Source organism: Oryctolagus cuniculus, chromosome 1, assembly GCF_964237555.1.
Source record: "Oryctolagus cuniculus chromosome 1, mOryCun1.1, whole genome shotgun sequence".
In the NCBI taxonomy this organism is placed as follows: domain Eukaryota; kingdom Metazoa; phylum Chordata; class Mammalia; order Lagomorpha; family Leporidae; genus Oryctolagus; species Oryctolagus cuniculus.
In genome coordinates this window covers 45742747-45758120 of record NC_091432.1, presented here as the reverse complement: position 1 = coordinate 45758120, position 15374 = coordinate 45742747, and the positions used below count along the sequence as shown (strand labels likewise).

General features: G+C 48.1%; 1 protein-coding gene across 2 annotated transcripts in view; it reads left to right on the top strand.

Annotated features, from left to right (window-relative positions):
• The first annotated feature begins 13711 nt into the window (after positions 1-13711).
• NELL1 (neural EGFL like 1) overlaps positions 13712-15374 on the top strand; it is a 1048233-nt gene continuing 1046570 nt past the window's right edge. For both annotated transcript variants that reach the window (XM_002708986.5, XM_002708985.5), the window contains exon 1: positions 13712-13963. In XM_002708986.5, the coding sequence (XP_002709032.3) occupies positions 13909-13963 (55 nt within the window). In that variant the 5' untranslated portion in view covers positions 13712-13908. The remainder of the gene's footprint in view (positions 13964-15374) is intronic.

Below are 15374 nucleotides of genomic sequence, written 5' to 3'. Positions count from 1 at the left end.
TTTCATGATTATTTCTCGGATTTTGATCTTCTTCAGTTAGGCAGACTTTTGTGTATCTTCTGTAGTGTGCAAGGCCCCAGGCTAAAACAATCCTGATATCAAGAAACTCAGAGCCCAGTAGGAAGACCACCCAGATTAAACAAACAAATGAGTAAATGTCACTCCTGTCTACTTTTCAGTGGCTGGAATCCTGTGCTGTCTGCCCAGAGATGGGGTGCGGAGGTCTTGTGTCACCATCTCTCCTGTCTGGTCAGGTCAACTCAGAAACTTGACTCTGTTCTCCTCAGATGAAGGCATGACACACTCATGCTCTGCCTCCATCACCAGCTTCAGTGCTAGGAGGCTGATGTGGATCACTGTCGGTGGAAAACAAATCCCTTCACAAGCTGATGCCAAAAGCCGCATGCCAAGAGGGTGGTCCAGATCTAGCATGGGAAAGATAGATGGTAGAGAGGTTTACACACACACTCAGGATTGATCATAATACTGCATTTTTAAAAATAAAGATTGACTTATTTATTTGAAAGCTAGAGTTACAGAGAGAGAAAGGGGGAGACTGAGTTCTTCCATCTGCTGGTTCACTCCTCAGATGACCGCAACAGCCAGGGTTGGGCAAGGCCAAAGTCAGGAGCCAGGAGCTTCATCAAGATCTTCCACATGGTTATTGGGGTCCAAATACTTGGGCCGTCTTCTATGGCTTTTCTCAGGCCATTAGCAGGGAGCTGGATCAGAAGTGGAGTAGCTGAGATTTGAATGAGCACCCATATGGGAAGCTGGACTAGCAGCTGGTAGCTTTTCCCGCTATGCCACAATGCTGGCTCCATAAATCTACATTTCAGTGTGTACATAGAGCAGCAAATACCAAACTCAGTTTAAGGTCTTATCTTGCCAGTAATTGTTGTCTTGTAAGGATAATAAGAGGGCTCTGTGGGATCAGAGTTTGGTGTGGGTCATCACCCTCTAGTTCATTCCTGATATTCACTTGCTCCTTGTGTCTTGTAACTCTTTATTTTGAAAATTCTCACACATGCCTAAGTTGGAGAGAATAGAATGGTGAACTGTTCACATCACTCAGTTTCAACAATTAACAACTTATATCCAAGTTTATTTCATTTATCCCTCTCTCAACCTTGAAATATTATATTAAAGATAGTTGTTAAAGGGTCAGCACTGTGGTGTAGTGGGTGAAGCCACCACTTGCAGTGCTGGCATCCCGTATGGGCACTGGTTTGAGTCCTGGCTGCTCCACTTCCGATACAGCTCTCTGCTATGGCCTGGGATAGCAGTGGAAGATGACCCAAGTCCTTGGGCCCCTGCACCTGTGTGGGAGACCCGGAGGAAACTCCTGACTCCTGGCTTCAGATAGGCACAGTTCCAGCTATTGCAGCTATCTGGGGAGTGAACTAGCGAATGGAAGACCTCTCTCTTTCTTTGCCTCTGCCTCTATGTAACTCTGGCTTTCAAATAAATAAATGAATTTAAGAAAAGGTTGTTGGAACTGGCGCTATGGTGTAGCATTGTTAAGCTATGGCCCGCAGCGCTGCCATCCCACACGGGCTCCCTGCTAATGGCCTGGGAAAAGCAGCTGAAGATGGCCCAAATCCCTGGGCCCTGCCACCCATGTGGGAGACTCAGAAGAAGGTCCTGGCTCCTGGCTTTGACCTGGTCCAGCTTGGGTTATCGTGGGCATTTGGGGAGTTAATCAGTGAATGGAAAATTCTCTCTCTCTCTCTCTCTCACTTTACCTATCAAATAAATAAATAAATCTTTTAAAAGTTCTATAAAAATGTTGTTATTTAAGAGAGAGAGAAGGGGCTGGTGCTGTAGCATAGTGGGTAAAGCTGCCGCCTGCAATGCCAGCATCCCATATGGACGCTGGTTCAATCCCCTGCTGCTCCACTTTCGATCCAGCTCTCTGCTATGGCTTGGGAAAGCAGTAGATGATGGCCCAAGTCCTTGGATCCCTGCACCTGTGTGGGAGACCTAGAAGCTCCTGGCTCCTGGCTCCAGATTGACACAGCTCCTGGCGTTGCAGCCATCTGGGGAGTGAACTAGTGGATGGAAGACCTCTCTCTCTGCCTCTGCCTCTCTGTAACTCTGAGTTTCAAGTAAACAAATAAATCTTTTAAAAAAAAGTAAAGAGAGAGAAAGAGAGAAGTCTATTTGCTGGTTCACTATGCAGATGCCTGCAACAGAGCAGCCAGTGCTAGGTTAAGTGGAAGTCAGGAGCTGGGAACTCAATCTAGGGCCCCAATGTAGGTGAAAGGGACCAAAGCACTTGATCTATCACCTGTTACATTCTAGGTGTTCAATAGCAGGAAGCTGGGATCAGGAGCAGAGCCGGGACTCGAACCCAGGCACTTTGCTGTGGGATGCAGGTGTCCCAAGTGGTATGTTAACCAGAGTGTTTCAATGCATATTCCAGATATCATGGGATTTCAGCTGGAAATGCTCTGTTGTATTTTAATAACATTTAAACATAGTCTTTCCCTAAAGAAGGTAAGAACAAATGTGGGAAGCTTAGAGTTCATTCATCCAGAGCAGGTCCAATCTACTTTGGGCTGGTGGAAAGAAGCAGTGCAGGAACCGGTCTGGCCGGAACTCAGGTGGTGCGCATGCTGAGAACTGTCCTGGATTGCTCCGTCTGATCTTTCATCTTCTCTGCATTTGCTTGGCAGTTGTCCTCCCCTTGGGCTTTGCTGCTATTTTCTTACCCAACTCACCTCCTGCTCCCTTGGGTTGTTCTCTGCCTTTGTTCATGTTTCTTGCCCCCTTTCTCTAGGTGTTTCTGCTGCAGCCAGAGACTCAGAGTCTCACGTTGCACAGAACTCCAAGGTCACTTCTTGTATATCTGAGACACAGATTCTTCCATGCCCGCCTGCTTTGTGGTAATTGGATTTACAAAGCCATGCAAGTGGGACGAACAGTTGCTGTCCAGTTCATGGTGGGGTCCTTCACAAGAGAAAATACCTCTCAGGCCTTTACCATGGTTCAACCTAACAGAAGCTGGATTTACTTCTATGATCAACTCATTCTACTATGTGAAGCAGAGACAGTGTGTGCTTTGGGCCCTTGCTTTCTTTTTGTAATTTATGGGAATTTTGAGATTCCAAGTCATTTAAACCATCTCTGTCCCATTTTTGAGGATACCTCCTCCTATGGACACATACAGGAGTAGAAAAGGCACAAATTTTCATCATTCATTGATTCATAGTCTCATTTATTTATATTCACTCTGTACTCAATATCTTAATTATTTCTAATATCTAACAATTTATTGGCACATAGTAGATACTACACATACATTTTAAAAATTGAATAGACAAATATTGAGTATTGGCCTTATACAAGGAACAGAGATCAGGGTTATAATGTACAAGAAAATATGAATAAGACTAGGCCTCTCCCTCCAGGTTACACCCTATGGATTGGAATTTAACACACACACACACACACACACACACACATTGCCACAGTACATTATGGGAACTATCAAGTGCCACAAAAGCATTTAGGACAGGACCATATTGAGGGGGAGAATAGGAGGAAATTTTCTGACTAGAGGGATTCTGACTGGTTCTTCAAGAAGCAGGGGGGCCGGCGCTGTGGCATAGCCAGTGGGGCCGCCACCTGCTGTGTCAGCATTCCATATATGCGCCAATTCAGGTCATGGCTGCTCCACTTCTGATCCAGCTCTCTGGTATGGCCTGGGAAAGCAGTAGAAGTTGGCCCAATTCCTTGGGCCCCTGCACCCACGTGGGAGATTCAGAAGAAGCTCGTGGCTCCTGGCTTTGTTGGCCCAGCTCCAACCGTTGCAGTCATCTGGGGAGTGAATCAGTGGATGGAGGACCTCTCTCTCTCTCTTTCTCTAAGTCTCTGCCTATGTGTAGCTGCCTTTCAAATAAATAAATAAATTTTTAAAACAAGAAGTGGGGTACTGGTGTGTGGGGAGAGTTTGACCATCAGAAGGGTGGCTGCATGATCTTTCTAGGTGGGTGCAAACAAGTAAGTGACAGTGTGATTGTAAGACGACCACTTAAAGAATAAATGGTGGACAGATTTGGGAAGTGCAGCATGTGCTGATAGAAAGCAAGAACTGAGGCAGAAAATGTCATTTAGGGCTCGAGTGTCCAAGACGGTTGCCAGCAGGCCATTGGGAGCATGGGAGGCCGCTGAGGAGCGGGCTGGCATTTCCTGAAAGAGGCCGCTGTGATGCCAGAGACAAAGCACTGTCTGGGGTTTGAGTATCAGCTGTTTCCCTTATTAATGCAATCTCAGTTTTCTCATTTGTAAAATTGGAATCATTATAGTCATCTCACAAAGCTGCTATGAGATTGAATTAAAATTTGTAGATGCAATTGTTTTCTAAATAGCAACACCTTCCATAAATGTGGGATATTTACCCTGAGAGTCTGATTTGTGTATTTGGAAAATTAACTCAATTGCAGCATCACGATGGATCAGAGTAGGGAGAGATGTGAGGCAAGAACAGTGGTGTGATAGTGTACGAAATCAGCTCTCAGAAACCAAGACACCAGGTCACACAACAAAGGGTCTTGTGACATGGGATCATCTCTGATTCCTGTGCCTGGCACCATCGGGGGTTCAACTTTAAACTGAAGCAGTCAGTATGGAGATGATACTAATCTGTAGGCACAGATTTGGCTGTGAGGCAGGAGCACTGTCCTGAAGACAGTGCTCTGCCAGGTATTGTCATGCCAGTTGCTAGGTCACGGCAGTCTGGGAGTGCAGGAGAGGTGCTGGGGCACTTGCAGTCTTGGAAATGGGCTTAGAACAACCTAGATATTTTTATCTCTTATCTTGGCTCCTCCTCTTTTTTGGTCAGGAAACAAGCTGAGGAATTCTGGGATTCTTTGTGAAGGATATTTATTTTCATGAATTGCCTCCAGATGCCTGCCATTTCCGTTTCCTGTGGCACTCACCGCTGGTGTTCTGGAGGGGTGCACAGAGAGAGGTTCCTAAGGTTGCATGAATTTGATCTGTGTTGACTTTGAGATAGACCATATTTTTTTTTTAAAGATTTATTTGTTTATTTGAAAGGCAGAGTTTCAGAGAGGCAGAGGCAGAGAGAGAGACACACACACATACAAAGAGAGGCCTTCCATCCACTGGTTCACTCCCCAGATGGCCACAAGGGCTGGAGCTGTGCCAGTTGAAAACCAGGACCCAGGAGCTTCCTCCAGGTCTCCATGTGGGTGCAGGGGCCCAAGGACTTGGGCCGTCTTCTACTGCTTTCCCAGGCCATAGCAGAGAGCTGGATCGGAAATGGAGCTGCCAGGACTCAAACAGTGCCCAGATGGGATGCTGGCACCGCAGGTGGTGGTTTTACCCCCTATGCCACAGAACTGGCCCCTGAGGTATACCATATTTTAAAATACCATCCTGCCCTGCCTGCTCAAAAGTAGAGCACACTGGGAAGCATAGCCATGACAGTCTCCATGTGCACCCCTCTATTTTCTTGCCTTTTGGTGAGTTCTTCTTAATTCTATAACCATGGTCTTGAAGTGAGGGTAAGAATTATGGTGGAACTTGAACCAGGCCAGTTCAGTATTTTACAAAGATAAAACAAGATGAGGAAGTGTAGAGGAGTCTGGTAATTGTCTGAATTTAGGCCACTCAGCCAAAATATGACTTTTCTATACTCCCTAGGAGCCAGGTTTTGTAGCTAGCCTTGGTTCTGTTTCTTTACCCTACACTGAATCACACCCTTGCTGTGTTTTTATCATGGATGGATTGTACTACTTGTTTCTTGACTTCGGACTTTGCCATGCATTTGTGCTTTGGCCAGTAGCCCATGAGCAGACGTGGCAATGTGCCAATATTGAGCCTGGATTTGAAAAGGCCTCATCTATTTCCATTTGCTCTTTGGTGCCTCTTTGTGCCACAAGAATAACTTGTCCTGGCTAGTCAACTGGCCCAAGGAAACTGAAAGGAACATGGAACAGAGACAGTCAATTGAAAGTCAGACCTGAAGTGAGAAGTAGGACCCATCTCATTACTGGAGCCTGAAGCTCAAGTGGCAATCTGAGACCAGCCTGGGTGAACTGAACACCAGCCCACCTGAAGATATATGAAAAAAAAATGCTTAATGTTGCATGCCAGTGAAATTTAGTGGTTTGTTATACAGCAGTAGCTAATGGATACATAAGGAACGGCCATGTAACTAGGTTTTGCCCAAATATAAGTGGAATTGATATGTGAATTCCTAGGCATGTTCTTCTTCGCCCCTTCATTGTCTTGCACATTTTTCTTTCTGGAATGTGGATTTAATGGCTGGTGTACAAACAGCCATATTGAACTGTGAAGACAAGAGCTGCATTCTAGGGGTGGTGCAGATGAGCTGTGGAAGGAATGCAGCTCCCTGAGGACTTCATAGAGCCACTAAATTAACCCTAGACTGTCCAATTCTGGAATCCTTTTACCGCAGAGCGTATTAGACATCTATTATTTAAATTGTTATCACTTGGGAGTTTTCCTGTCATATGAAGCCAGATGGCAGTTTTACCGACACAAGAATAAAATGAACTGGGAGGACCAAAAGGAGACCCAGGGAACCACTGAGGAATGACAGGGACTTGAGTAACTTTGCTGGCAAGGAGCATTCCTAGGCTGTAAGTCTGGAAAGCAGCCCTGTGCACTGGGAAAGACCACTTCTATTTTAGGTAGAAGGGCCTGGCCAGTTTCATGAATCAATGTGATAGGTTGCTGTCTAAAAAACGACACAGGCTCTCCCTGCTCAACAGTCTCTCTCCCACGGCACCATCCTGTGATGTGAAATCCCTCTCGGACATCTGCATTACTCTGGAACACTTCACTTTATGTAACTCAGTGTAAGTAAGTTGAAAGGATGCTCTCCTCCTAATTTTGTTGCAGAGCAATGGCAACAGCACAGAGCACATAGGACTTTCTAACATCAATAAGGGGTCATTTTAAGACCTGGAAAAGAAGGCCTGGGCGAATGCTTTCTGGTGGCCCTGAGCCACCAGATGACAGAAAGAGCCTTCATAGAGGACAATGTGAAAGTTGGTGTAGGGGACCATCTCTTCCCTCCACTTTTGGTTTCCCTGGTGCGGGATCTTCCTCAAACCTTGGATGCTGCTGCCTACTCTCTCATTTCTTGTGAAGGAGGGTGGCAGCCATTGGTCCTTATTTCTCTGTCCACATCAGTGGGAGCAGATGGCTGTAGCAAGGTCTAGCCCAGTGGGAGGGCAGATGGCCAGTTCATTTTGGCTTTCTATCAGCTTGTGCTCTTCTAACATTGTCTATTTTAATAAAGGTGATGATTAGGCTTCTAGCCAACTCTCTTGTCTTATTTCTCAATTGATTCAGAACTCATGTGGGGGAAGATGCACCAGATCTTAATAAGGAGACTGAATTTTGCAGGCTTCATCCAAGAGAAACAGCACAGCTTGGTATTTTAGTATACAGGTTTGAAGCTTGACCTAGCCACTTCTTTGGCTAATGGCTCAGTTTCTACATTTGCAAAATAAGTTTAATCCCAGCTACCTATGTGGGTGGTTTTGAGAAGTACATGAGTTAATCCATGGAAAGCACTTACAGCAGTCATCAACACATTATTAACACTTAATAAATATAGCCAGCACCAAATCTGGGCAGGGTTGAGATGAAAATCTGATCTATGACAACATGTACTTACTTAACACTTAATAAGCCTAGATATGTGCACACCTTCAGACACCCAAAGCTCATCCAATATGATTTATGTGATGAATTGGAACAGTTTCACTCAAAGAATTATGAGATGCCTTTACCTATATGTCTGTCTATTGATTTTTTTTTACCTATTTTCCTATAGATCTATACTTAGCTTTGTTCAAAGTGAAGCTATAAAACCAAAGGACAATACTTAATTTAACAGAATATAGGACTTGGTTGTCATTGAAATTGATTGTAGTAATTAAAGAACACATTTGTTCATACAGAATTCACGTATTTATATAGAAACAGAGGTACTTGCCCAAATACTCTCATTCAATCCCACTTTATGAAGGTACCTGAATACCAGGACATGAAAATACTCATCCAAGTGTAGCTTGCACAGTTCTACAGAGTACTGGGGCTGCTAGGTTTAAGGAAACTTGGGTGTTTTTATAATCTCCTAGGCTCTGCCAGAGAATTGGCACTTGCTTTCCTTTTCTAGCTGTGCTGTCACAAAGCTCTACAAATGAGAAAACTGAAGACAACAGAAACTTAGCCTCTCACAGATTTGGAGATTAAAAGTGTGAACTCAGCCGTTGGCAGGGCCACACTCCCTTCCCAGCCTCTGGGTTAGGATGCTGCTTTGCCTCTTCCAGCTCCTGGTAGCCCCAGGCAGTCCGTGACTGCAGCTGCAGCCCTTCCAGCTCTGCCTCTGTTGCCACATGGCCTTCTCCCTGTGGGTCTTTTCTGTTCTTACAAGGACATCAGTCACACTGAATCAGGGTTCACACAAATGACATCAGCTTAACTTAATTACATCTGCAAAAATCCCATTTCTGTGTCAGGTTACGTTCACAGATTCTGGGAGCTTGGATTTCAACAATGCAAGCCATACCAGCACCATCCTTTCAGTTTTACTGTTTTACAAAGAAACTTGTTCTGTGTCCATGAACATGAAGGTAGTTGAAGGACTATTTGGACAAAGCAACCTGACTTAAGGAGGTGGAATTTGGAGGGCAATAAATAATTGGACAGTTTCTTAGGTTTGGGTGTCTGTAGTATAGGGTTTCAGTTTGAAAACTAAAAAGGAATCTTTCTCACTTTTCCTTTGTGGAACCCTCTGCTCCATGGAGAATCAGCCATTGAGCAGCTCTGGAGGCCTGTGGGATGAGGTGGCCTGGGTGCTGCCTTGGTGAAAGCCAGTGAGAAGGGTCAGTTCCTGCTGCTTCCTGTCAGAACATCTCGATTCAGACATTCAGCACACAATATGTCCCAAGCACTGTTCTTGGTGGAAAAATACGGTGGTAATCAAGAAAGACAAAAGCCCCAATCTTGGGTAGGCATTTGTTAAAGTATTTAAGCCAGTGCTTAAGAGGCCAGTATCCCATGCCGGTTCAAGACCCATCATTCCACTTCTGATCTGGCTCCCTGCTAAAGCATCTGGGAAAGTAGCAGAATATGGCCCAAGTATTTGGATGCCTGTCACCCATGTGGGAGACCCTCATGGATGGAGTTCTTGGCTCTTGGTTTTGGCCTGGTCCAGCCCCAAGCCTCAGGGCCATTTGGGGAGTGAACCAACAGATGGAAGAGTTCCCTCCTTGTCTCTCCCTCTCTGTCACTTTGCCTTTCAAATAAATAAGTACATTTTTATATATACAATATAATTATATATATATGATAAGGGAAAAAACTCCAAATCTTGGGGAGTTTGCATTATAGGGGACACAGTAATTAGTAAAAATATAAATCATATGATTGCAGATATAATAAGCACTTTAAAAATAATTCAGGGTAAGGGGCTGGAGAATACTGGGGGCAAAATTAGAAGTATCTTGAGGGAAGAATCTCCCTGAGGAGTCAACACTGAGTAGAGATGTGAGTCATGTTAAAAGTGAACCATATAGGGGCCGGCACTGTTGCAAAGTGGGTAAAGCCGCCGCCTGCAGTGCTGGCATCCCATATGGGCACTGGTTCCAGTTCCATATGGGCGCCAGTTCGAGTCCTGGCTGCTCCACTTCCGATCCAGCTCTCTGCTGTGGCCTGGGAAAGCAGTAGAAGATGGCCCAAGTCCTTGACCCCTGCACCCACGTGGGAGACCTGGAAGAAGCTCCTGGCTCCTGGCTTCGGGTCAGCTCAGCTCCAGCCATTTCAGTCAACTGGGGAGTGAACCAGCAGATGGAAGACCTCTCTCTCTCTCTGCCTCTCCTTCTCTCTCTGTGTAACTCTAACTTTCAAATAAATAATTAAATCTTTAAAAAAAAAAAAGTGAACCATATAGAGATTTATGGAAACACACTCACTTCAATGGCCACAGCTGAGCTGATCTGAAGCCAGGAGCCAGGAGCTTCCTCTGGGTCTCCCACACAGGTGCACGGGCCCAAGTGCTTGGGCCATCATGTACTGCTTTCCCTGGCCATAGCAGAGAGCTGGGTCAGGAGAGAAGCAGCCAGGACTAGAACCAGATGGAGCTCATATGGGATGCTGGAGCTACAGGTGGAGGCTTAGCCCACTACTCCCCATCCTCACCAACACCATTATCTTTTTTATTGTAGCCATTCTAGTGAGTGTGAAGTTTTTTAATTTTTATTTTCTGGATGGCTAAAGTTGTTGAACAACTTTTCATACGTTTATTGGCCACTTGTGTCTCTTATTTGGAGAAATGTCCATTCAGATTCTTTGGGCATTTTAAAACTGGTTTTTGAAAAATGAATTCATTAAATAAAAGCTTTAAAAAAATAAAACTGGTTTTAAAAAATTGTCTTCTAGTATTTAGTTGTAATAGTTTTTTAGTAGGTCTAAATCCAAATCAGATATATTTTGCAAAAATTGTTAATGATTTTCTTTGAATCACAAGTAATTTTAATTTAATGATATAGTCATATTACATCCAAGATACCTAATAGGTAGATGTATATGTAAGCTTAGAGTTCAAAAGAGAGGCTGAGGTGGCTGGTGTTGTGGTGTAGTGGGTTAAGCCACTGTGCCAAGTGCCAGCATCCCATTTTGGTGCCAGTTCAAGTCTTGGCTACACCACAAGTGCTTGGGCCTCTGTACCCATGTTGGAGACCTGGAAGAAGTTCCTGGCTCTTGGTTTCTACCTGGCACAGCTCCAGTCGTTGTGCCCATTTGGGGAGTGAACCAGCAGATGGAAGACCGCCCCCCACCCCATCCTTCTCTTTCTCTCTCTCTCTCTAACTCTGCCTTTCTAAATAAATCTTAGGAAAAAGAAGTGAGAAGCTGGGGTAGAGTTGCACATTCTAGAGTCACCTAGGTGTAGATATTCTTTAAATCCACGAGGTTGATGAGACTAACAAGGAGTGAGTGTGGCTGGAGGAAAGAAGGCTGAAGACTGCTCCCTCGTGCTCTCTACTAGTTAGGGGTCAGGAAGAAGAGGCAGACCAGTGATCAAAGAAAGTCACTGGGTCCCAGAGAAATCATGGAGGTAGGCCATCCTGAGGGGGAGGGTGGACTTGGGACATGCCATTGCATAAGCCAAGTCTCCTTGTTGACAACCCACCACTAAGCATATATGGAACCGTGGTAGTTCCTTCGTTGTAACTACAGAAATTTCCTAGGCCTACTATACTTAGTCTAACAAGCCTACACACTGCAAATGCCCACTCAAGAAATGCACTTACGAGAGATTGAAGTCCTTAGCTATCTAGGAAAGATTTATGACTTTGCTGAGATTAACTCTTGTTACTGTTAATGGAAGTGATGCTGCAAAGCTATAATAGTACATATGTCTTGCTTTCTTTCTTAATGGAACAAGCTACAAGCCCCATCCCACAGGACCAGCTAATTACGCACAGACATGGAGATAGAGACAGTTAAAGGTCTTACCCAGGCCACTTTTTCCCTTTTCTGGGGGTACACTAAGGCTTCTAGGGGTCCTAGGATTTCTTAGATTAATAGAAGGGCCTTGGTGGAGATGGGTATTTAGCCTAGCTATTGAGACACCTGTGTTTCACACCAGTGTGCCTGCATTTGATCTAGCTTCCTGCTAAGGCAGATCCTGGGTGGCGGCTGTGATGTCTCAAGTAACTGGGTCTGACACCCAGGTACGAGTGTGAGGATTGAGTTCCTGGCTCCTGCATTTGGCCTCAGCCCAGCCTTGCCCTGGCTTTTGTGGGTCTGGGGAGTGAACCAGTAAGTGGGAGTGTGCACGTTCTCTCTCTCTCCCTAATACATCAAAAAGATTTTAAAAAAGAGCCTTGGAAACAATAGGACAAAGCCACTAAAGGCTGCAGAGGAAAGGGAGAGGTGGATCTCACAATGCAGCGTGGTGTGCGGTGTCCCTGTCCACAGGGCCCAACTACACTGAGGAAATCCTATTTTCTGCAAGGTGTGTGATTTTAATGTCAGCTTTAAATGTAACCTGCTCCAGGCAGAAGGAAAAAGTCCTGACTCTGTAATGAAAACACAGAGTCAAGGCAGACAGATCCCCTCTGGGCCTGAGCTGAATCCTGGTAGAGCTAGAGAAATCAGCTGAGCCTTGACATCAGTTTACCTCTTCACCTTTCAGCTCAAGAGAGAGTGCACGGTGTGTTTCTTGGATTGCAATTGCATTTGCATTTGCCAAGGGGACCACAGTGTAAAGGGCCAAGTGGGACAGTGGCTTGCATACAGAAATATCCAGAAAAATAGGGCAAAGACCAGAACCCTTCTGTCCTAAGGAGCTGTGCTGCTGGTCTGGAGACCTGCCCTGGGGCTCCCCGCTCTAAATTATGTAGGGATTAAGGACAGGGCAAGTGAGAGGGGGTGCAAGAAGTAAGCAGGGCAGGTCCTCCGGGAAGAAGGTTCCAAAATGTCGGAATTGGTTCCCAGGAAACAGGTTCTATTCAGAAAAGTTCCCCTTTGTTTTCCTCTGGGGGTCCCTGTGTGTGTGTCAGAGGAGTCGGGTGGGAGTTGGGGAGGGGGCTCCCAGAAAGCAGAAGGGTGAACAAGCTGGGAGCTTTCAATCATGTGGGCTCCTTTGGTCAAAATGGGAGGTTCTGTCATTTCTAACTTCCAGACTCTCCATTCCATTGATAAATACCATTCCCGAATGGAAGTGGGACAACAGGAAATGGGCCAGAGGTCTCCAACTTGGGAGAACTTTATGGGAGGGGTCCGGGACCAGAAGGGGCCATAAAAAAGGTGGAAGGACCCTTCTCTTGCCCACAGGCCAGAATCAAAGCTCAGCTTTTCTGTCCAGAGAAAAGTGTCCCAGAGGACTTGCAGGAGAGACCAAAATGTGTCTATGAAGTGAGAGTGTCTGACAACATGATCAAGAAAGTCGCACAAGGAAAAAAAAAATGGTGCGAAATTTCCCCTGTGTGGCAGCATTTGCCCTGCGGAACGAGGTTTGCAAATAGACTCCCCAAACCCCAGCCGCAGCTCACTCCGGCTCGGGGACCCTGTTTCTGCAGCCTCCGCCTCAGCGTTCTCGCCCCAAAGTGTAGACCCAGTCATAGGCGTCCACCCGCAGAGAGGGGACAGAAGGCACAGGTGGTGAGCGGGGACCCGGGCATGGTTCCCCTCAGGTATTCTCCGGTCCCTGGCCACCTTGTCACCAGAGCGCATCTCGATAATTGTTTTCCGAGGAGGACCTGGACACGCCCTGTGGCGCCGTGTTGGGCTGCGGTTCCTAGAGGACAAAAACCCCACCCAAGAGGGTTCGGTGGTCTTTGAACTTGGCGGGGGGTGAACTGTGGCAACTTGGCAGCCGCTTCCCCAGCGCCGAGGCACAGAAGGCAGCTTTGCTGGGCTGGAGAGTGTGAAGCCGTGAACCTCCAGCTCTTCCTTTTCGGCTGAGGGTCCCGGGACTCTGGCTCGGGTTTGCTCCTGTGGGTAGCAGCGGCCGCCGCCGCCGCCGCCGCCGCGTCCCTCACAGCTCTGGGGGCGAAAGAGGCAAATTGGATCAGCCCCCAGCGCCGAGCGCAACCTGCCGGAGTGGCTGAGCCGCGCGTTCCCGCTCCAGCTCCGAGGCCAGCGCAGCCGCAGCGGGGGCCGGGGCCCGAGCCTGGAGTCGCCGCCGCCCGCGGTGGGGGGCGGGCTGGGGGCGGGGCGGCCGGGGCCGCCTTCCCGGGCGCGATCCCCGAGCGCAGCACCCGGCGCTGCCGAGCCACCTCCCCAGCCGCCTGCTAGCAAGTTTGGCCGCTCCGATCCCGGCGCGCCTCGGTACACCGGCGCATTTCTTTCCTCCTGGCTTCGGCGTGCCCCTGTTGGCGGGGACCCTTCGGAGCGATGCCGACGGATGTGATTTTAGTTGTGTGGTTCTGCGTGTGCTCTGCTAGGACAGGTAAGCACGGCTGGGGCGGTTGGAGGGACCGGCAAAAGGGGGCAACCCCGCAGCTGTGCCCAATGCCCACACCGGCGTGGGGGGAGATCTGGAGCCTAGCTCTGCACTGCTCTGGGAGGGGCGGTCTCCTGGATCAGTCCCTTGGATCTCTCTGTCCTGCTAGGGGTAAAGGGGTGAGAAGTGGGACTCACGAGCAGGAAGATGCTCCCCGGTGCGCGCCTCCTTTCTGGGGGACCTGACCCAGCGGATGCAAGAGTGAGGGGCGCGGCCCAGCGGTAGAACCCTCAGCAATCAGCTTTCTGGTCCCAGGGAATCAAAACCTGCAGCAGGGCGGGCCCACGAGCTCCACACCCCCGAACTTGAAAGGTGCGGTAGAAATCGCTCCCTGAGTGGTGGAACCGCAAAGGGAGCGCTTCCGGCCGGCGGGCGCGGTCAGGGCCAGGGAGGGCGCGGCAAGATGAGAGGCTGCGGGAGAGCGCTGGGATCCCTGGATCCCTTGATCCCTGCTGGTCCTGTCCTGACTGTCCCCAGGGGAGCTCCAGGAGCAGTCTCTCCCCCGCCAGCCTCCGGTCTCCAAGGCCTGGGCCAACAATTATTGTGGGGAAATTGAAAGAGTGGACACAATCCGGGGCGATCTCCCAAGCTCCAAACCACGTTTCTCTGGCTACAATCGCAGGTTGCGGGGCGGGGAGTGGCAGCAAGGATAACTGGCGAGATCCTCTTAAGTCCTCACTCCGTCTGCCTAGGGAGACGCAGTTGAGAGGACTCGGAGCGCACCTGCTTCCTTCCGCCTCCAGCGGCTCCCCTGCCCCCAAGTCTTCTGGGATTCGGCTGGCAGCCACCGTCTTCAAGGGTTCAGTAGTAGATACAAGGAGGCAGGGATGAGAGGGGTGGGGTAGGAAACGGGTAAAATTAGGGGCTTCCGACTGGGGGGAGTGTCGTTGGTCTTCAGGCTGGCGCAAACCTCCCTGCGTGCGCCCTGTTGACTTTGCACTCCAGAATAGATGTGTGGCCCTTCCCTGTGGCTTTTCTCTTCCCCTCTTTCCCTTCTCTGGAGGGAATAGCTTCCTTCTCAGGCCAGGGAACAAGTTTATTCAGAGCGAGAGAAAGGCCCTGGCCCTTGGTGATCTCAAAAGTTGGATGAGATTGTGCCCCAGGCGCCCCCTCTTTGGCAGCTGGCCTGCCGGAGGATCCCAGAGTAGTGCTCAGTGGCGCCCCACCCCACCCACCCCGCGTTTCCCCAGCGTTTTCCCCAGGACCTAGCCGGTAGCGACTTTGCTTTACTTGGGGTGTAGATTTCTCCAGGGACAAAAGAAATCTCCATTCCTTTCCTTATCTCTGTTGCAGTTTCCCAGGCTTTGAGGTGCCTAGGCTCAGTCTAGCATGGAATAATTGCTTCTTGAGTTCAGGC